Source organism: Littorina saxatilis, linkage group LG13 (assembly GCF_037325665.1).
Source record: "Littorina saxatilis isolate snail1 linkage group LG13, US_GU_Lsax_2.0, whole genome shotgun sequence".
In the NCBI taxonomy this organism is placed as follows: Eukaryota; Metazoa; Mollusca; class Gastropoda; order Littorinimorpha; family Littorinidae; genus Littorina; species Littorina saxatilis.
The window spans coordinates 3,042,833-3,064,415 of NC_090257.1; the positions used below are offsets into that span (position 1 = coordinate 3,042,833).

Sequence of the window (21,583 nt, forward strand, 5' to 3'; positions counted from 1 at the left end):
AAAGCAGGGTCTTAAAAGGGGGGTTGCACTGCACAGCGATCACTTACTTTGGCACTGGTTCCCTCTTTCTGCTTGGTTGGCACAGGCACAGGAACAGGAGCAGCAACAGCTGAACTTGACGTCTGTGCGTCAGCCAACTCCTTCTGGCAGTTCTCAAAGATGGCCTTGAACTCTCCGGCTTTGTCCGAGTTCTTGAACTTGACGGCAAACTTCTCCACCTTCATCTCTTCCTCGGCGAAGTCACCGGCGGTGTAGCACCAGGCCCGATCCGAGGAGCTCATGGGAATCAGCTTCATGTCGGCGGAGATGTAGTGGTTGGCGCACACTTTCAGCACCTATCGCACATACAACACGTCAACCAATCTTCAACATTCAAAAAAAAGAAGAAAATGAAATCTTCCAATTCCAAATCAGACAAAAGCTAAACGATCTGCTACATGCAAAACACAGACAAAATACCTAAGCCAGACATTCTCATTGGTTATTCTTTGACATAAAAAAAACCCCAAAAAACAAAAACATTCAGATAAATAAAACAAGCAAGATTTGAAGAGTACAAAAATGTGCTGAAAACAGGAAAAAGTTATCTAAAAAAAACAAAATCAATCTGTTTCCACAAAGACGTTTACACACCTGTTCTCGTCGCATGATGACGCGGAATCTGGGCACGGCACCCTCTGAAGACTTGAGGATCTTGAGTTCCCCGATACCTCTCTCCTTCCACTGGTTCAACTCGGTGTCAAAGCGGAACAACTTCACTCTGTCGCTCAACACCTACAATTCAAAACACAACAGAGTAAGCTATGTTTCAATGCCTGGACGCACAGGTCTAAGTTGTACACATGTACTTTATGTCTACTTTAGGAATCCATGGCTTAACTTTTTACTAACCCCCGTGGGTTAGGGGGAAGAATTTACCCGATGCTCCCCAGCATGTCGTAAGAGGCGACTAACGGATTCTGTTTCTCCTTTTACCCTTGTTAAGTGTTTCTTGTATAGAATATAGTCAATGTTTGTAAAGATTTTAGTCAAGCAGTATGTAAGAAAGTTAAGTCCTTTGTACTGGAAACTTGCATTCTCCCAGTAAGGTCATATATTGTACTACGTTGCAAGCCCCTGGAGCAATTTTTTGATTAGTGCTTTTGTGAACAAGAAACAATTAACAAGTGGCTCTATCCCATCTCCCCCCGTCGCGATATAACCTGCGTGGTTGAAAACGACGTGAAACACCAAATAAAGAAAGAAAGTAACTTTTTACTGATAGTGCTGTAAAAATACATCAGTAACTATTGTTTTAAAGATAAGATAAGAAAACTTAGATGTCCATTTTCATTGTACATAAACATGGACATTTTTCGTTTGGCAACAAACCTTCTCTGCACTGAAAAATTAGATTCTGGGTGAAAAGAAGCCTTCAAATCAAGATACATGCACAGACAAATGAGAAGAGAATTTCAGACATTTTGGTTTGTTTGTTTGCTTAACGCCCAGCCGACCACGAAGGGCCATATAAGGGCGGTGCTGCTTTGACATATAACGTGCGCCACACACAAGACAGAAGTCGCAGCACAGGCTTCGTGTCTCACCCAGTCACATTATTCTGACACCGGACCAACCAGTCCTAGCACTAACCCCATAATGCCAGACGCCAGGCGGAGCAGCCACTAGATTGCCAATTTTAAAGTCTTAGGTATGACCCGGCCGGGGTTCGAACCCACGACCTCCCGATCACGGGGCGGACGCCTTACCACTAGGCCAACCGTGCCGGTCCGAGACATTTTGGTCACGAAGGAGGTCCCACATCAGAAAACCAAAAGGCAAAAGTTTCACTATTATTACACCTAGATCAACACATGGAAGTCACCCTCTTCATAGTAAACAACCCCTTTCCTCCCTCCCCCCTCTCCCATAGATACCATCACAGAAGCTATATTTTAATTTCTAGAACTGCATTAGATTCATACTCCTCCCCTGTTATCGTCCGTTTATCCACATCATCACATCCCCCCACCCCCATTCCTCCTTATCCACATCATCACATCCCCCCACCCCATTCCTCCTTATCCACATCATCACATCCCCCACCCCATTCCTCCTTATCCACATCATCACATCCCCCCCACCCCATTCCTCCTTATCCACATCATCACATCCCCCCACCCCCATTCCTCCTTATCCACATCATCACATCCCCCCACCCCCATTCCTCCTTATCCACATCATCACATCCCCCCACCCCCATTCCTCCTTATCCACATCATCACATCCCCCACCCCCATTCCTCCTTATCCACATCATCACATCCCCCCACCCCATTCCTCCTTATCCACATCATCACATCCCCCCACCCCCATTCCTCCTTATCCACATCATCACATCCCCCCACCCCCATTCCTCCTTATCCACATCATCACATCCCCCCACCCCCATTCCTCCTTATCCACATCATCACATCCCCCCACCCCCATTCCTCCTTATCCACATCATCACATCCCCCACCCCCATTCCTCCTTATCCACATCATCACATCCCCCCCACCCCCATTCCTCCTTATCCACACCAATCATCTCTCCCATTCCGTTTCATTCAAACTTTTTACCTTGACCTCGTCCTCCTCTCCTGTCTTCACCTCCACAAGGTCGGGCAGTTCGATGATGGGTTTGAAATCCACGTTGGGTTCGTATTCCTCCACGTTTTCATCCTCCTTGCCTCCCGGCGACTTGAAGGGTGCGGTCGACTGGGAGAACAGCGGCTGAGTGCTGGCTTGGATTCCTGCTGTTCCTTCTTTTGGCTGAGAAGTGGGGAGGATTAAGTTAAGTTAATTATGATATTGATGGTTGTGTTTCTTTGAAGAGAGGTTTTTGGTGATGCATACATACAGACACACGTGCGCGACCCCCCTCTCCCCACACACATCACTACAACAAATCAAAGCAAAGTATGTGCACCACACACACACACTCACGAACACACACACACGCACACACTCTCGCACACAATCACACACACACATACACTCACTCACACACACGCACACACACACACAATCACACACTCTCTTCAAACATAATGACACACACTGTCCAAGAAACTGAAAGGTTCAAATCTATCCTTGAACAACATACCTTGAACGCCTCCGATCCAGCCTGGTTGCTGACACTGGCAAAGCTTCCACCTCCGGTTGCAGGCGACGCTTGACCGAACACAAACGCCTGACCAGGACTAGCGGTTACCCCAGATCCCGCACCACCGGTCGACGCGCTTGACGACACAGCAGATCCGAACGCCGAAGCCGCCATCTTGGATGGCGCAAAGGAGAAACCAGCAAACGGTTTGGTCGTCTCTACTCCTGCCGGGGCTGCTGCAGGGGCAGGCACGTGAATCTGACTCTCCTTCAGTTTCAGCTGCGGACTGGACTTGGCAGCGCCATCTTTCTCTTCCTCACCTTGTTTGACGACCGGGGCGGAGGTGAAGGTGAAACCGCCGAAGGTCGTTTTGTTTCCAGCGGTGGAACTGGGGGAGGGGACGGCTGGGGAAGGTTTGGCGCCAGAGAGAGCGGCACTGGTCTGTGGAGATCTGACTACTGCCGGGGTGGACACTACAGCCTGCAAAAGAAAATAGCGTGAAGGAATGAACGCCTGAATGAATATAACGCTGCCCCTTTGTCCCATCCCCTTATGAGACTCGAAATTTAAGAACCCCTCTCGTTTGTTTTGGAATGAAATTGTAAAGCGCCTGGAGCCAATTGATGGGACTCCACTATAGAAAAGCTATTCATTATTATTATTATTATTATTATTATTATGAAGACCCTGCTTTGTCAAATTTCTTGTTCATAAACTCTGTAAATATATACCTCCGTTCATGTTTAACTCATAGACCCATGCGTCTCTCCCAAACGTACAGAGAAGACTATGGTTTCTGTAATCAAGCACTTCAGACTCTTACGACAGAATCCCAGACAAGTGACAGGGTACTGGGTACAATAAGAAAATGAACAAATCGGTTGGAGACTTGTAAGTGGCTGATTGCACAACCATAGCTTGACAGATGTTTCTAACAAAATAAACTGCGCTTTTCCAGGGCCTAGCATTGGAAAAAGTGAGTTCAGCTTACAAAGGCGGGGGTGTGGAAGATCTTTTTTTTTACCTAAAATGACCCCCCCCCCTTAAAGAAGATTGAGCAACTAAATTATGCCATAGTCCATAGTTCGTATCGGCACATTACTTCTTCTGACTTGCCTTCCGCCTTCAGAACGAAATCCAGCCATTCCCACTTACAGGAATACCTGGATTCTTTGTCACTGAATGGCTGACCACGTTCAACAATGTCGCTTCGAGACATTATTTCAAGTCTAGAGCCACAAAACACTGGCACAAAGCATGCTCGCGCGATGCCAGAGGAAGTGCGTGCTCAAGCAAACTGTCAAACCGATTGAGAATTGAACCGAACGGCGCACAAAACGAAAGCTGGGACTGTTTGGGTTTACCGTTTGGGAATAACAGGTTTTTGCAATTCGGCGTACACCAAATCGAATTCCGCGTACTGGAGATGTTATTGCGGCGTAAAGTAAGCCGAACGGCTTACAATGCTAGGCCCTGCTTTTTGCAACATAACTGGCTTAGAATGAAAACAAACCAAAACTTCAGCAACAAAGAAATAAATGACTATTAAAACAACATGACAAAGAAAAAAACTCACTGCAAAGTTGCACACACAAATGAACGACACTTTGAACATTATTGGTCTAACAAAAGGAACAAGATAACAATGAAAACGACAAGAACCATGGACAATAAACGGCAAAAAAAGAGGACCGGTTTCGAACAACACTTCATCGTCAGCAAACAATAATAAAAAGAAGAGATGACAAATCCTCTTTTTCGTCGTTTATTATCCATGTTTCTGGTGAGTAACGTCACGTTTCCGCAATTCCTTTGTTCCCAGAGCTATCCATGCTTTCAACCAATCACATGTTAGAGGCCTCTATCATGTTTCTCTGTCATAATTATTACTGTACTCTGTTGCTGGGTTATCTGTAATGTATGTATTTTTAGTAACTGTATTACCGTAGTCCAAATGTGCGGTGTTCTAGTCGACATGTGGTGCTTTGTATACCTTGTGTGTGCGTGGATGTGGAGGTGGACTCTTGGACGTCTTTTTGTTATTGGAATTATGGTTTTTGTTAAATTGTATTGCTGTTGCTGTTGTTGTTGTGTGAGTGAGTTGTGTGTTGGCAGACTTGACTTGACGGATGACTGTTTGCGTTAGTGAGACTGTGATCATTTTTTTTAGTATGCATTCTTATTCTTTTGATTGGAAATGAGTATTGTTACAACATAATTTCCATATGGATTAATAAATTTGAGTTGAGTTGAGTTGAGTTGAGTACATTTTCATTGTTATCGTGTTCTTCTCACCTGCTGTCTCTTGTTCCCATTCACACAAAAAGAAAAAAAAACTCTGCAAAAATCCAGACATAAATGAAGACATCTTTTGACGCCTGGCGTAATGCATCCACGAGTACTCACAGCGAGGTTGGGTGAGGCCTGTGCTGGAGACTTTCCGGCGAAGGCGTTGGGGGTAGGGGCGGGTGAGGTGGGGGGTCTGATGCCGGCCGTTTTGATCACCAGTTCTACGGCATTCCTCATTCGCTTGGCCTGTTCCGATGTGTCAAAGCTGTGGAACAAGAAGAAGGTTAAGGCCTCAGTTGATTAAAAGACGCAGCCTCATGAGAAAATGAAAACTTGCTTTCAAATATCTTACCCTTTTTTTTCTTCTTTTGTGTTGTGCTGATACGATAGCTCTTTTGTTGTTGTTGTTTCCTTCTGTTTTTCCTTTTTTATTCAAAACAACATTCAAGAATCTAATCAACAGAAATGCAACAAAAAAAAAGATAAAAGAATCGCCGCCACAACCACCACCAAAGACACACACAAATAAAAGTACAATCTCAACAAAATACACCAACATTAACACGCACAACACACCCGCACACTCACGCATGGACACACACACACAGACAAAGCCAACTACACACACACACTACAAATTCCCAATCTAGTTCCCACATTCAACAAGCAACTACACTACCACAAAACACAGCCACACACAACAAAACATCCAATAAATCCTTTCCCCCCACTCACCTCAGCCTGAACGTTTCCTCCAGCTTTCTCTGGGTGCTGGCCACTGACCACAGGAAGTAGTGGGGATTGAAGCTCTGCACAACCTTGATGACCGCCACGTTGTGCTTGCTCACGACCGCCTGGTTGTCCTTCTTGTGCAGGATGATGCTGCCCTGTGGGACCATAGCAACAAGGTAAGACAAGGTAGGACAAGGTAAGGCCCAGATGACACTTATTGCTTTGTGCAGGGTGATGCTGCCCTGTGGGACCATAGCAACAAGGTAAGGCCCAGATGACACTTATTGCTTTGTGCAGGGTGATGCTGCCCTGTGGGACCATAGCAACAAGGTAAGACAAGGTAAGACAAGGTAAGGCCCAGAGCCCCAGATGAAACTTATTGCTTTGTGCAGGGTGATGCTGCCGTGTTGGACCATAGCAACAAGGTAAGGCCCAGATGACACTTATTGCTTTGCGCAGGGTAATGCTGCCCTGTGGGACCATAGCAACAAGGTAAAGGCCAAGATGACACTTCTTGATTTGCCCAAATGACGGAAAAGTTTAAAGTGATTTCAGAGACGGGCGCAGTGACGTGGTGGTAAGACGTCGACCTCCTAATCGGGAGGTCATGAGTTCGAATCCCGGTCGCTGCCGCCTGGTGGGTTAAGAGTGGAGATTTTTCCAATCTCCCAGGTCAACTTATGTGCAGACCTGCTAGTGACTTAACCCCCTTCGTGTGTACACGCAAGCACAAGACCAAGTGCGCACGGAAAAGATCCTGTAATCCATGTCTGAGTTCAGTGGGTTATGGAAACACGAAAATACCCAGCATGCTTCCCCCGAAATTGGCGTATGGCTACCTGAATCGAAAATTTTATTGTAAATTTTCATTTAATAAATATACCTACCCGAATCACATGTAGCATTAACGCCCCGGAGATGCTAGGTTCTGTACAGGCTAACCGTCTAAGGGAAGCAACCCCAACCACAAAAGTGTAAACGTAGCCATGGTAATGCCCATACACCCGGGGAGTTACCTCCCCTCGTGCATGCCACGTCACCACTGCTACTGAACACGTGGTTCATATCATTCGACCTAAAGAATAAATTCTCCAAATCAAAAGCGGGGTTGGCGGGAGGGAATATACTATGTGATTCGGGTAGGTATATTTATTAAATGAAAATTTACAATAAAATTTTCGATTAAATTACATATTCCTACTCCGAATCACATGTAGCAGATTACAACAACAAGGCGGTGGGAAAGAAAAATCTAACTCACTCAAAAAACCTTGCCAAAAACCTGGACCGCTGCCAAAGAATCAGGGCGGTCCCAGTGGGAAAGAAAATCTAACCCACTCAAAAGCCCTTGCCAGGGCTGGCCCACTGCCAACAGGCAGTGAGGGAACCAAGGAAAGTCCTGATTGACAGCCGAGAAGAATCTCAGGCGAAAAGCGAAAGAGACAACCTCAGAGATCCAGAAAGCTGTGCTCAGCACTTCTTCCAATCTCCTAGCCGTAAAAAACAGCACAGGAATAGACCCAAGCCTTGGATTAATAACCCTGGCGAGCCAAGGGAAAGACAAGCTTCCCCCCCCCCTTTTATTGGAAGGAAATGCTAATGTCCTGAGAAGATCCGTGCGTAAGGTTGTCCCCTCAACTGAGAAGGACGAACCCCCGCGGTGACCTTAAGACAACCATGCCAAAGTCTGCAAACCTTGGGATGTAGTAAAGCCCAAAAGGCTTGTGAGAAAGAAGTCAGCTCAAAATAAGAGTGACCAATCCCCACGAAAGAGCGAGAGAGAGACATCCAAGCACTAAGTACCAGAGTCCACCTCGAAGAGAAAACTCACAAATAGAAGGTCGCCAGTTATCCCCTACCAGTCCCTGCGAACGCAGGGAGAGAGGTAGCACCCGACAGCAGCCACTTACGACTGTGCGTAAGCTACCGGAAGTGAGGACCCACGGTGGTCAAAAACCGATGTGACTGGCAACCATAAACAAAATGGCTAAAAGCCAGAATGTTCCCAAAACAGTCTGCTTGAAGGTAATCGAGAGTGAATCAAAAACCGAAAGCAGAAAACCAAGACTGGTAAACGTAAACCGTGAAGCCAGCCAGCCATAAGACTCCCGAAACCAGAGTTCTCAGGGAAAAAACAGGCAGTTAACTTCCTAGCCAAATCAAGAGCCTACCTGAGTTTGGCCAGAAACCCAGAGCGCGTCTGTCCCTGTCTGAAGACAGAGTCCAACGCGGAGAAAAACGGACAACCGCCCTAGACAAAGTTGCCTTTTGTAGCCGGGCGACTGCAAGGAAACCCGACCCAACAGACGTCATCCTGACTCGCCTCATACTAAGATGAGGAAGAAGAGAGGAAAGGCCCAAGACTGAAGTCACAGGAACCGAACCTTAGCTAAACCTCTGCCCGAAGGAGAAGAGTAGCCAAAACCTGAGAGAGAGGAGGAAAGCCACAAAGAACTACTCCTCAAACATCCATTGTCCAAGACAATGCCCCCTCAGGAAAACCTGAATGTTACTTCCGAGGCCAACTCAAGTGTACCTTAAGTTTGGACGAAACACCAGAACGCGTCTGATCACTAGAGAAAGACAGAGTCCGACTCGATGAAAGACAACAAGGACCAAAGTCCGAACGTTTGTGGCCAAACAGGGGTAACCTGAAGCCAGAGAACCCCACAAGCCACAAGAAACGGGAAGGCAACAACCACCATCGCCGCAACGTGGAATGGCTGTTGCCCGGCCAAGGCTGCCTATTGGCTGCCAGCTTAGCTTAACCAGAGGAATGAGCATGCTTCTGCTAAGCATGTTTCTGAGTATGCTAGCCTTACCTTCCTTCAACCCTTGTAAAGCAGTCAGAGACCTGGTGATCTCTACTCGACTGAATCTCTACTGCAGGCAAAGTTTAAGCGACTCTCTTTGACTGTTCAGGGAACTGAGAATGCGAAAGAAACGAGTCCCTCCGACACCCGCCGTACGAGCGTAGAGAAGGAAGGGCAGCCTCATCTGCTCCATGCTCACCCTATCAAGGGCTGGCCAACAGAGTAGAGAAAGGAGGCAAGTTCCAAAGGCTGAATAAGCAAGAAGGAACAAAAGGTGAAGCCCGTGTAGCCGAAGCCAGCCAAGGCTGAGCATGTTCCGGAACTGAACCATAGTAGAAACAGCGGCAGAACCAAAACACTAGAGATACCACCTTCGGGAGGAGATGGCCTAGCCAAAACCTGCAAACCGTGGTACCTACAAAAGGTGACTAAGGAACCGGAAGTAGAAAAACATCCTATCTTCACGGAACGGAAGTCCGACATCGACAACAAAGTCAACCAACAAGGAAGCCACCAATGTCGATGCACCCAAGGGAAATCCTGAGCCGAAGCTTGAGCTTCGACGGACATCCAGAACGTGTTCGATTGCTGACTAAAGACTGAGAACCAGAATAGCTCAGCTACGAACGCAAACCGAAGTCACAGTTGCTGGTGGTAAACTGATGAATGAGATGACCGGAAACCGGAAAACCATCCAACCGGAAAAAGACCTGACTTATCCCCCTACTGACGGTCGTGAATAGGGGAAACGTCCAGGGCCACCCGAACTGAATAGGCAGTAAACGCAACACCCAACAGGTAAAGTGAAGACTGCCCCGGCTGAGGCTAAAAGCCTAAATGCCCGTAGGCCAGCCGCTGTTCCTCACCCACCGACCTCCGAAGGAGTGTCAGGAAGAGGAGAAGTGTATCCGAACAGAGCCGGAAATGCAGCAGACAAAACCGCAAAAAAAAACGGAAGCGAAAGTTGCATAGAGTAGACTGAGGCCGGAAGCCCAAACGCCCGTAGGCCAGTCCTCTGTCAACTCCAGTCAAAACCGCAACGTGTACTTGAAATGGAGGACTTATGCTTCCAGTAAAACCGGAAACACCACGCCGACAACGGCTGCCGCACTTGTGAAACACAAATGCCCACGACGGAACAAGAGTGAGACAGAACAGAAGAGGACTGGGGCCGGAACCCGAACGCCCGTAGGCCAGTCCTCGATCAACCCCAGACAAGCCACTACGTGCGCTTGTGATGGAGAACCTATGCTTCCAGACAGGAAGTGTAGGAGGCCGAAGCCCCGCCCGGGAAAACCTTCGACGTGACCTCTGCCGCAGCCTAGAGGACAGCGTTAAGCCTTTTTCCCAATAACCAGCACGTGTGGAATCGCTGACGACAGACTGAATGTCCGACACAACCGGCGAAAAAACCGAAGTCCACGTACTGGTGGAAGGCCGGTGAAACGGCATAACCGGAAAACCGGAAATCCGTCCCCCCCGACGTCGTCCTAACTCATGCCTCGACCAGGCTAAGAGAGAGAAGACGGCAAGTCTGCAGCCGCAGGAACCGGAACGGCAGTCACGCGACAACCGAAGGTTGAAACGCTGACTACATCGGCCAGAGCTGAGACAACACCTGCCCGAAGGGCTGGCGTTGCTCCTCAGCTACCGACATCCGGGAGGAAGTGGAAGCGAAAGGAGCAGTAAATCCGGGCGGAGCCGGAAAGCACCAGACGAGACCGCAAAAAGCGGAAGCGCCGAATGCGAGGACGGAGGCCGGAAGCCCGAATGCCCTAAAGGCAACGTCCGGTCAACCCCGGAAACGACCACAGCGGGTGCGTACGTCAGAGGACCTATGCTTCCAGCGAGTGCCGGAAGCGCAGCGCCAGAAACGGCTACCGCCATTGCTCCGCCACACAATGGTCTTCGAGGAAGCCAGGGTGTGACTGAACAGAGGACGAATGCCCGGGGGGCAACGTCCGGTCAACCCCGGAAACGACCACAGCGGGTGCGTACGTCAGAGGACCTATGCTTCCAGCGAGTGCCGGGAGCGCAGCGCCGGAAACGGCTACCGCCACTGCTCCGCCACACAATGGTCTTCGAGGAAACCAGGGTGCGACTGAACAGAGGACGAATGCCCGGGGGGCAACGTCCGGTCAACCCCGGAAACGACCACAGCGGGTGCGCACATCGGGGGACCTGGTCAACCCCGGAAACGACCACCGCGGGTGCGTACATCGGGGGACCTATGCTTCCGGCGAGTGCCGGAAGCGCAGCAGTCGGAAACGGCTAGACAACTCCGGAAACGACCCCAGCGGGTGCGTACGTCGGAGAAGTAGCCGGAACCAACTGCCGCCATTGTTCAGCCACACAATGGTCTTCAGTGAAGCCAGGGTGCGACTGAACAGGGGTTTGCGGGTCGTGAACCCGCCGAAAAGAGCTGTGTCCCAGCAGGGACTGTCCGACGGCCTCACGAGGGCCTGTGGACCAGCTCGACTTACTTGAATCGCCAACCACAGCGGTAGAAGACGAAGAAGCAAAACATCCGCCCTAGACAACGTCTCGGCCGGAAGCGTCAAAGAAGCCTACAAGGTGACGTCGCCCACAGACAGCGGGACCAACGGAAGACGCAGGCTTGGAACGCGAAAATTTCTTCACAAAGATAACGCAGACACCTGCAACACCTGATCTGCTAACGGCAGAGAAGGCGAGGAGAAGAAACAGGACGTACAACAGTATATGACTGCCCCACAAAGTGTTTGTTCGAGGCAGAAAGAGTAACGAACAAAACATAACAAACATGTTAAATCCGAAACCACGACAAGTCCTACGGACTGGTAGATACCTGCTAAAGCCTAGCCAAGTAAACCACTGTCAGCGACGCTGATACACAAAATGGCGGCCAAGCGATAAGTTACTGGACAAAATTTAGAAGTCCAAAACGGACGAAAATTAAGCAATAAAAAAAATTCCTGTCAAAGTAATGACGAAATATGAAATGGCTTACCAACTAACAAAGCAGAAGGCAAAAACGCAGGTAAAGTAAGGAGAACCTCACCATAACATAGGCCTAGCCACATAAATAAGCTGTCAGGAAAGCTGAGCAACCGAAAGTGGCGGCCACAAGATAAGTTACTGAAACGCATTTAGGAGTCCAAACGGACAAAAAGTCAGCAACTATAGATAAATTCCTGTCAAACTAAAGACAAGAAGGAACAAGCTTACCAACTAAACAAAGCAGCAAGCAAGTAAGAAGGTAAAATTACGTTTACCTCCAAAATACATCGGCCTAGCCACAAAAATCTGTCAACTCATGCTGACAACAAAAATGGCGGCCAACAGTAGTCACTGAAATATCACAGGTCCAAACACGGACGAAAATCAGCAACTACAACAAATTTCCTGTCAAAATAATGACCAAAATGGAAAGAGCTCACCAACTACGAAGCAGGAGGCAAGATAGACGGTAACGTGGCCGGTGGGTGTCAAACAACACCAAACAGCGCAGCCACAGGGGAGCCCAAAAATACAACAACCTGCTCCCTCGAAAGCTGTAAGGTCGAATGATATGAACCACGTGTTCAGTAGCAGTGGTGACGTGGCATGCACGAGGGGAGGTAACTCCCCGGGTGTATGGGCATTACCATGGCTACGTTTACACTTTTGTGGTTGGGGTTGCTTCCCTTAGACGGTTAGCCTGTACAGAACCTAGCATCTCCGGGGCGTTAATGCTACATGTGATTCGGAGTAGGAATATGTAATTTAATGGCAGGATTAAAACGGTCATACACGTAAAAAAAAACTCGTGCAAAAACATGAGTGAACGTGGGAGTTTCAGCCCATGAACGAAGAAGAAACTTTGCTGAAATGACGGGAAACTTTGGGCGTTTTGCTGACTGACAGTTTTACATCCTGCAATGCAAGGCAACACCGAAAAGAAGAGGAGGAGACAAAAAAAATGAAGAGAAAAAATTGATGAAAAGAAAAGACGAAGAGAAAAGAAGACGAAGAGAACAGAAGATGATGAGAAAAGAGATGAAAAGAAAAGAAGACGGAGAGAAAAGATGAAAAACTTAAAAACATCTCCTACCTGCTTGGTGGCGGTGTCCTGAATGACCCTGACGTCGACGGCCGGAATCTCGCCCACGGAGGTGGTCAGCTTGGCCGTGTTGTGGAACAACATGGCCGTTCCCTGCGCTTCACTCAGCTCGGCCGCTTGGACGACAGGTTGTTGTGCTGGTTTGGACACACCTGGAGGAACATAAACAAGTGCTCATCAAATATTCAAAGTAGATACAGGCTCGAGAACAGATCTGGAAAATCATCTCTGAAAACTGTTGGGGGCTCAGGGTTAGGAAGGACCCTCACCTACAATTTTGTTCAAATAATTTCAAATGCAATTTGACCCTGGCATGATAAAAAAAAAGACACAAGACCCCCCCCCCCCCCCCAACTTACCTGCTCCAATTGACAGGTATGGGCTGTGGAGGCAGCATTCCTCCAGCAACCTCAGCTGTTCCTCCCCGTGGCAATGGCTGACTGCAAGGCACCAAAACTAACACTCATCTCCCCAACCTCCTCCTCCCCTTTTTTCATTTTCGCACCTGGTCCAATGACAGGTATGGGTTGCCAAGACAACGAACACCTACCTTGACACCTATCCCCAAAAAACTTCCCCTTTCTCACCTGCTCCAATGACAGATATGGGTTGTGGAGGCACCACCCCAGCTTTTCCTCCGAGGGCTGTGGCGATGGCCGACTGCGATGCACCGACACCGACACCAGCACCAGCGACAGAAGGCACGACGGGCGCGGAGAAGAACCCTGGGCCTGGCATCGTGAGAGGTTGGGCCGCCGAGCCCGAGGTGGCCGCGTACTGCAGGGCCTGGCCCCTCAAGGCGGCACTGAAGTAGCCGGGCTGTGGGATGGCCGCCTGCGCCGGGCTTTGGTTTGCAGCCGGGTAGGCCACTGCACCTGCACCTGCAAACCAATGCAGGGTGATATTAATACTTTTCAAGTGGGACCCTACTTTTAAGACTCCCCGGCGTAAAGACTCCCCCCTTTTAAGACTCCCCAGCGTAAAGACTCCCCCCTTTTCAGACTCCCTAGCGTAAAGACTCCCCCCTTTTAAGACTTCCCGGCGTAAAGACTCCCCCCTTTTCAGACTCCCTAGCGTAAAGACTCCCCCCTTTTAAGACTCCCCAGCGTAAAGACTCCCCCCCCCCCTTTTCAGACTCCCCGGCGTGGGGACTCCCCCCCTTTCAAGACTCCCCGGCGTTAAGACTCCCCCTTTTAAGACTCCCCGGCGTAAAGACTCCCCCTTTTCAGACTCCCCCTTTTCAGACTCCCCGGCGTGGGGACTCCCCCTGTTAAGACTCCCTGGCGTAAAGACTCCCCCTTTTAAGACTCCCCGGCGAAAAGACTCCCCCTTTTAAGACTCCCCGGCGTAAAGACTCCCCGGCGTAAAGACTCCCCCTTAAGACTTCCCGGCGTAAAGACTCCCCCCTTTTGAGACTCCCCGGCGTAAAGACTCCTCCCTTTTAAGACTCCCCGGCGTAAAGACTCCCCCCTTTTAAGACTCCCCAGCGTAAAGACTCCCTCCCGTTTAAGACTCCCCGGAGTAAAGACTCCCCCCCTTTTAAGACTCCCCAGCGTAATTTTTTTTATTTGGTGTTTAACGTCGTTTTCAAACGTTCAAGGTTATATCGCGACGGAGGGAAGGGGAGTGATGGGATAGAGCCACTTGTCAATTCACAATTGTTTCTTGTTCACAAAAGCACTAATCAAACATTTGTTCCAGTGAAGACTAGCGATCCAATCGAATGATTACCTCCGACATGCATGGTCTCCACTTAATATCATGCCCTTGGTGAAGTTTGCTTGATACGCCTTCCTCCCCTCATTGCAGGCTAGGCAGGACATGACTGAATATACTCAGATACACACACAAAATTAAAATATTAAAAATGATTTATTTTTTAACTGACCATGCAGCCAATCAGCCATGGGGTCAGAGGGCACGTAATACTGCCCTCCGCCGGGTGTGTGCAGCAGGGCTTCGCTGTACTCCGTGTCGCACATAGACAGGCCGTTCTCATCCTCCTCCTCCTCGTCTTCTGTTGTCAGCACGTCCGCTACCGTCGGGTGATCCCCGCGGAACTTGCCAAAACTGGACGGCACTGTTCCACCTGTGTAGGAAAAAACAACCATGTTTTTACTTTGTTTACTTTACTATCCCATCGCTGGGAAATTTGGTTCGCTTCTTCCCAGGAGAAGGCCTCGAAAGCAGGATTCCTCTTCGCAATGGTTAACGTTTGGAAATGAGCAGTAATGGTGTTGCTCTTCAAAATCTTTGCAAGTACAAGAGTGCGAAGACCTTTTTTCTCAGAGAGAGTGGTCCTTGACTGGAATAGCCTACCAGACAATGTCGTAGCAGTCGACACCGTCAACGCCTTCAAGTCAAAACTAGACACGTACTGGAACTCTACTAGGAATATATACATCCCAAGCTGCCTATGCTAGAGCCTACCCACAGCAGCTTATTTTTTATACCAAGATCGGCGAACAGGTTTTCTATAAACCTACAACATCGCACAAGTACAAGTAAGTACAAGTACAAGCTACTTTACACAAGACTCAGTTTTATGACTAAGCGTTCACTGTCAACATTTTTGTTACATGTGCTAATGACTTCTTTATATAAATGAAGAAGCAGACAAAAGGCTCCCCTTACTCCACTTGACACTGTAAGTTGAAACTTTTCATTTTTCATTTTCATTTTCATTACTTTATTGTCCCATCGCTGGGAAATTCGGGTCGCTTCCTCCCAGTGGAAAGCTAGCAGCAACGGAGTCGTGCTACCCAGGTGTCTGCGTGTTTAGGTGTATTCAGCCACCTGCACTTATGGCAGAATGACCAAGGTCTTTTACGTGCCATTGTGATGACACGGGGGTGGGACATGGCTTCCGTCTCTAGGTCTGCACATAAAGTTGACCCGTGTCCGTCCCGGCCCGAATTCGAACCTGCAACCTTTCGATCACAAGTCCAGTGCTCTACCAACTGAGCTACCAACTGAGCTACCGGCTGCACAACGTAGTGTATGTTACTGACAGAAACGCCAACCAACAAAAAAATACAATAAAATATTTTGGATTCTGTAGCAGTGCCAAACCAATAGGCCTTTACTCTCTGGTAACGACATACAATGTCAAACTCTGAAATGAAAAAATTAGACAAAACTAATTACCTGGATGCGTCCTTTTAGTTAAAAAAAAAAGAAAAAAGACAGATGTTAACAAAAATTGTCAAGAACACAAGTCACCAACACATTCAATAAAGCAATTCTTTAAAAAGGCAGGTTATAGCGCCAAAGCCACTCACAGCGCCAAAGCCACTCACAGCGCCAAAGCCACTCACAGCGCCAAAGCCACTCACAGAAGCGAATCAACCAAAATATCCAGCAAAACCACACGCCACCCAACAAGAAATCCAATAACAATGAACCAGTTTTTATGCCAGACAAGCAATCAAAGAGCTATGTCCCCCCCCCCCCCCCCCGCCCCCCCCATCCTATCACTTTGGATTTTGCACACGGGAACAGAATAGAATTGGTTAAAATTAAAATTAACAAGAGGCGAAGCCTTCAAGGCTTACGTAAGAAATCGACAAACAGTAACACAAACTCAATCACTCCGTCACACATACACACACACACACACACACACACACACACACACACACATAGTAAGCATAGACTGTGCAAGAAAGCGAGACACTAAATCTAGATCTAGCCCACTTAAGGCCATGTGAGGGCCAAATCGCTATTTTCCATATATGATGATCAGCACTGTTTGTGTCGCTTTTGTTATAATACTGATGGTCTCTGAATTAAAAAACGTTAATGTGTTTGTTTATTGTGTATGTCGTTGCTATAGAAACAGGAAAGTAAACAGCAGCCATATTGGATTTTAGGAACCGTTTTTTCCATATCCAAATGCTCGATTTCTGTCCAATATTTTGCATAAATATAGATTTAGATCATATCTACAGATTTACCATTTATTTTTTCTGTGAGTATTACAGTTATTTAAAAAAATTTTTTTTTATCATAATGTTGAAATTTTGCGTAAAATTTAATATTAAAAAAATCGTAAAGCCAACATTTCTTTTCCGATTCATTATTCAAATGGTAACTCTGTAGATAGTATGTAAAAGTACAAGTATGCAGAATTTCACAGAAATCTAACCAGTAGATTTGAAATCATGTTGTTCCCAAATGTCAAAACATGCAAACTGAGGAAAAGGCAAAAACGCACACAATTTGTTTTGAAACCATTGATAGTTGTAATTAAACCCAAAATACATACATGTATCACCAAATTCCACACTGAGGAATGTTTTTCACACCTTAGAGACACCGTTTAAAAGTTAGGGAAGACATAAAACATAAGTTATTTCAAACATGTGCAGTACACCTGGAAAATTGTTTGTTCTGAGTTACAAACAATGCATACACACACTCCCAATCACAGCATGCACACCAAAAAAAGCTCGCTCACTCGCTCACATTCACACACACACACAAGCTAGCTCCAAATTACGAAACGTACCCAAGTCATCAATTGCACGCGTACAATAACCACAATAACCACAATATATATGAGAATAATGTTAACCACAATAACAATGACAAGTCGCCTAAAGCGATATAAAAACATTTAGTCAATCGGTATGAAACTTAAATATCAACACCACAAACCAGTCATCACCAAGACTACGAGATACATTTAGATAGTCTCGGCTAACAATACCGAGACGGATCACGCTCGTCTCCGCAAAGCATGAGACCATATATGTAGTACTTACTAAACCTATTTTCTGTAATTATGAGCACATTGTTAGAGTGAACATGACATTTCTATATATTTTTGAATTCAGGAAAAAATGAGGAATGCAATGCAGTCAAGGTTTAATTTGTTACTAAAAATTAGATTTTAATGACAACTTTAACAAGCAAACTCATTAATTTATTTTTAAGATTTTGAGCTGAAATGCAATACCATAGTCTGGACTTCGTCGAAGATTGCTTTACCAAAATTGCAATCAATTTGGTTGAAAAATTAGGGTGATACAGCGCTGCCTCAACTGCCTAAAAAAATCCGGATATGACGTCATCAAAGACATCTTTCCAAAAAATGGAAAAAAAACATCTGGGGATATCACACTCAGGAACTCTCATGTTAAGTTTTGTCAAGATTGGTCCAGTAGTTTCCTCGGAATCACTTTATACACACACACATACACCATGACCCTCATCTCGATTCCCCGTCTAAGTTAAAACATTTAGTCAAAACTTAGAACATGCCTGCAGCATATGCAGGGCCACCTTCCAGCTGAACAAGTTCTTCCAGTCTCTCTGACTTGGCTGCCCGCACTTTGTCTCTCCTTTTACTTTGCTTGTCTCTCACAGCCTTCAGACTGTTCCGCACCCTCTTGTGCATCCTGGCTGCTCCAAGCCTCTTCATGTGATGTCCAGTCTAGAATCCGAAGAACTGGGCAGAGTCGGCAGCAGCAGCAGGTCCAAAGTTGAACTCTCTAAGAGCTGTACCAAGTCGTTTACTCACATGGTTCGCACACTCTTCCTTGTCAATGTGAATATCCTCACCATAGGGCTTGATGTCGTTGAGCTATGTAAAAGTCTTGGAGTCACCGTCCGACAGTAGTGTTGTGTAGCGAAGCTTGTTGGTGTTCACCGATCGACGCCATATGACACGGGCTGCTTCCACCTCCATCATCCCTGATGAGCCTGCAAACAAGAACAAAATAAGAAATGTAATTTGCAAACAGAGTATTTTTTAAGTGTGTGTGTGTGTGTGCGCGCATGTGTTATTCACAGTCATTGTCCAGCTAATACTTCAATTATAATTAATGCGGAAAAAAAATGAAATAAACATGGAATTACCAAATTACTGAATATTAAATTTCTAGCAGCAGGTATAGGTGCACTGAACATTGTTAGATTGTAAACGTTAAGCATAATGCATTAATTGATACCATTTGAACGTTTTTAAATACACTTGTATTGTGCCACACATACATACATGTACTATTTGCCATCCCCTGACCACTATTCTAGCTCCCTCAGTTCTGGGAAGCCCGTTGATTCTGAAGACTTGTGAATCTCTCTTGATGCTGTAGATACAGCTCTCTCTCTCTCTCTCTCTCTCTGTCTGTCTATCTATCTGTGTGTGTTTTCTTATTATTTTCATCACACACATGCACTCCCCCATGCCCTGAACTATTCAAGATACAAATTGGATTTTTACGCATGTGTTACAACTTTCATTATTATTATCATAAATTGATGATCTGTCTTTATGACGCTTTTTTTTTTTAATCCATCATCCATGCCTTTGGTTTTGGTTTTCAGTTTCACTGGAATGCATGGAAAATAATATCCACTCATCACTATTACATTTACTTGTAATTTGCTATATATTATTTGAGTAAGTTGCTTAAATTTGAAATAAACTCTATTCAAATATGTCTGTGCAAACAGATATAATTTACCTTTATAGTTCACCTCACACTTGTCCAAGTGGTCCACGAGCCAGGCCGCATACTCCTCTGGCTTTTCCTGAAACAGCTTCTGCCCCGTAGACTCCACACCTGGCAGTAGGTACACATGACATGGGCATCAACACAGAGTCCAGTAAGTAAGTCCACAACACACCCAACTCCAATGTGCGAAGAGTGTCCACGAGTAAGCCAGGTGCCATCATAGCTCACAATAATGTTCAGGGTGTCGTCGACACCAAGAGTAGTGCCACAGTATCTTGCATGAACTTCTCGAACATATGCAACAGTGTCACTGAACACATGCTTCCGGAATTTCTCCAGTTGTGTGAATAGTTGGCTGGCATGAGTATGACTATGAAAGGTCTTGTGGTGAAGTCCAGCTAAATCCATGTTTTCACAGAAATTTCTGAATGTGGTGACTGGTGGCTCCCAGTCCACAAGCAAGTGAGGAATACACTGCCTGTCTGTTCATGTCGAACACTTTTGTCTTGGCCTTAAATTTTGTCGCAAGATACTGTTCATACACAGGCTCTTCGCACGAAGAACAGTTCACCTGGGCAAATACTGCCAAGCCACTTGTTGGTCTGGAGTCTGTGCAAAGAGACAAGCACTTGTTTTTACACTGTGGACAGCACAGACTTGCAACCATACTGTCTACTTCGGCAAAGTCTACAACACCCCTCTGGGTTTTTACCAGGGTTTCAGTAGCAGCAGATGACTTAGTGTCAACTCCACCGGACACAAACCTCTCATACGATTCTTTTTTGAACTCACTTCTTGTCTTCGTGCCGAGAATGTTTTCAGTCGAAGGAATCGACGCGGAAAATGTAGCACTAGCAGACGACCCCAAAACCGGCACTAATTCTGCCACGTCAGCCAGCACAGAAGCTGATTGCGCTGATTTCTTCGCCTTCCATTGATTCTTCACTTGATCTGTCCTCTTTTTCGTAGATTTTGGGGCTCCTCTGGTTGTTGATGGCTTGGTGCGAACCATTTTTGCACAGGAGCGTGTACTTTCACTGCTTGTAAACAAGCGCCATTGTTGTACCACGTGACCCCGGTTGAACGAATCAAGATCACATCATACGTCATACTCTCCGTATAAGGAAGTTGGCGTAGATTGACCTACATTGAAAATGTTCCGTTAGAGCCGAAGTAGTCCGGAAAATAACGAAACAACGGTCACATGCAAACAGGGGAGGCTATGTAGCAAGCAACGTCATGCAGTGTTCGCCCTGTCGTCTGCTCAAATTTGCTGATCAAGGTGTTGAAAACCGGCAATAATAAGGCAAGTTCAAGACAAATGAACGCAATCAGGCGAGGGTTGGTGTATTGAATTTATTTTTATTGCACAAAAAAAACATGTATATGCAACATCAACGGCAGAAATTGAAAGAAAAATGACCACAGTTTTCCAAAGAGTCAAAATGTCTAAATGCCCAAATCTGCCCAAAAGCTCAAAAATCACCCCCGCACATCCCCTTAAGCCTGTCCTTAATTGAGCCCGTAGTCGACTACACGAAGCTTCGCAAAGTCTTAATACCAAAAACCCGCAGCTACGGCGTGGTACTTTGACCCCAACATCGCTTCTCAAGTTTTGACATGCGAAGCTTCGCCGTAGCTCGCAACGAAGTTGTTGTTTTTTTTGTAAGAAGAGTGCTTTTTGATTCAAGATGGACGACGAAATCAGACTCAATACCATAGTGAAGAATGCACTTATCGACTTTGGTCGATATCGACTAACCTCCTACCTGTATTATTTCATACTGCGATGCATTGACATGTCGAATGAAACTCGAAATCCCAGCGCTCACGCCAACTGGTCCCGGCCGTGCTCAGTCAACGAAATAGAACACATACAATTAACTTACGTCATCATCAAGTACGTAAAGTACAATTTGTGACGTAAAGTACTCAGAAAGAAGCACACCACGCGCTGGTCGAGACTACGTGCATGCGCTTTCTGACTAATAAGATTTGAGATGCCAAGACATGAAAAGATAACTCTCTTTTCCGCCATAGTGCCTTCCATCTAGTCTTGGCCCGCTCAAAATAATGAGCCAA

General features: G+C 46.6%; 1 protein-coding gene and 1 long non-coding RNA gene across 3 annotated transcripts in view; both read right to left on the reverse strand.

Moving 5' to 3' along the window:
• LOC138946267 (E3 SUMO-protein ligase RanBP2-like) overlaps window positions 1-21,583 on the reverse strand; it is a 112,954-nt gene that overhangs the window by 32,025 nt on the left and 59,346 nt on the right. For both annotated transcript variants that reach the window (XM_070317805.1, XM_070317804.1), the window contains exons 27-35: window positions 14,929-15,129; window positions 13,628-13,921; window positions 13,032-13,192; window positions 6,150-6,301; window positions 5,532-5,679; window positions 3,126-3,605; window positions 2,600-2,791; window positions 634-774; window positions 48-335 (exon numbers count right to left, since the gene is read on the reverse strand). In XM_070317805.1, coding sequence (XP_070173906.1) covers window positions 48-335; window positions 634-774; window positions 2,600-2,791; window positions 3,126-3,605; window positions 5,532-5,679; window positions 6,150-6,301; window positions 13,032-13,192; window positions 13,628-13,921; window positions 14,929-15,129 — 2,057 coding nt within the window. The remainder of the gene's footprint in view (window positions 1-47; window positions 336-633; window positions 775-2,599; window positions 2,792-3,125; window positions 3,606-5,531; window positions 5,680-6,149; window positions 6,302-13,031; window positions 13,193-13,627; window positions 13,922-14,928; window positions 15,130-21,583) is intronic.
• On the reverse strand, window positions 17,261-20,999 carry LOC138946288 (uncharacterized). Its single transcript, XR_011449231.1, has 2 exons — window positions 19,511-20,999; window positions 17,261-18,746 (listed from the first exon to the last, which is right to left on the reverse strand). It is a non-coding gene; the product is annotated as an uncharacterized lncRNA (long non-coding RNA).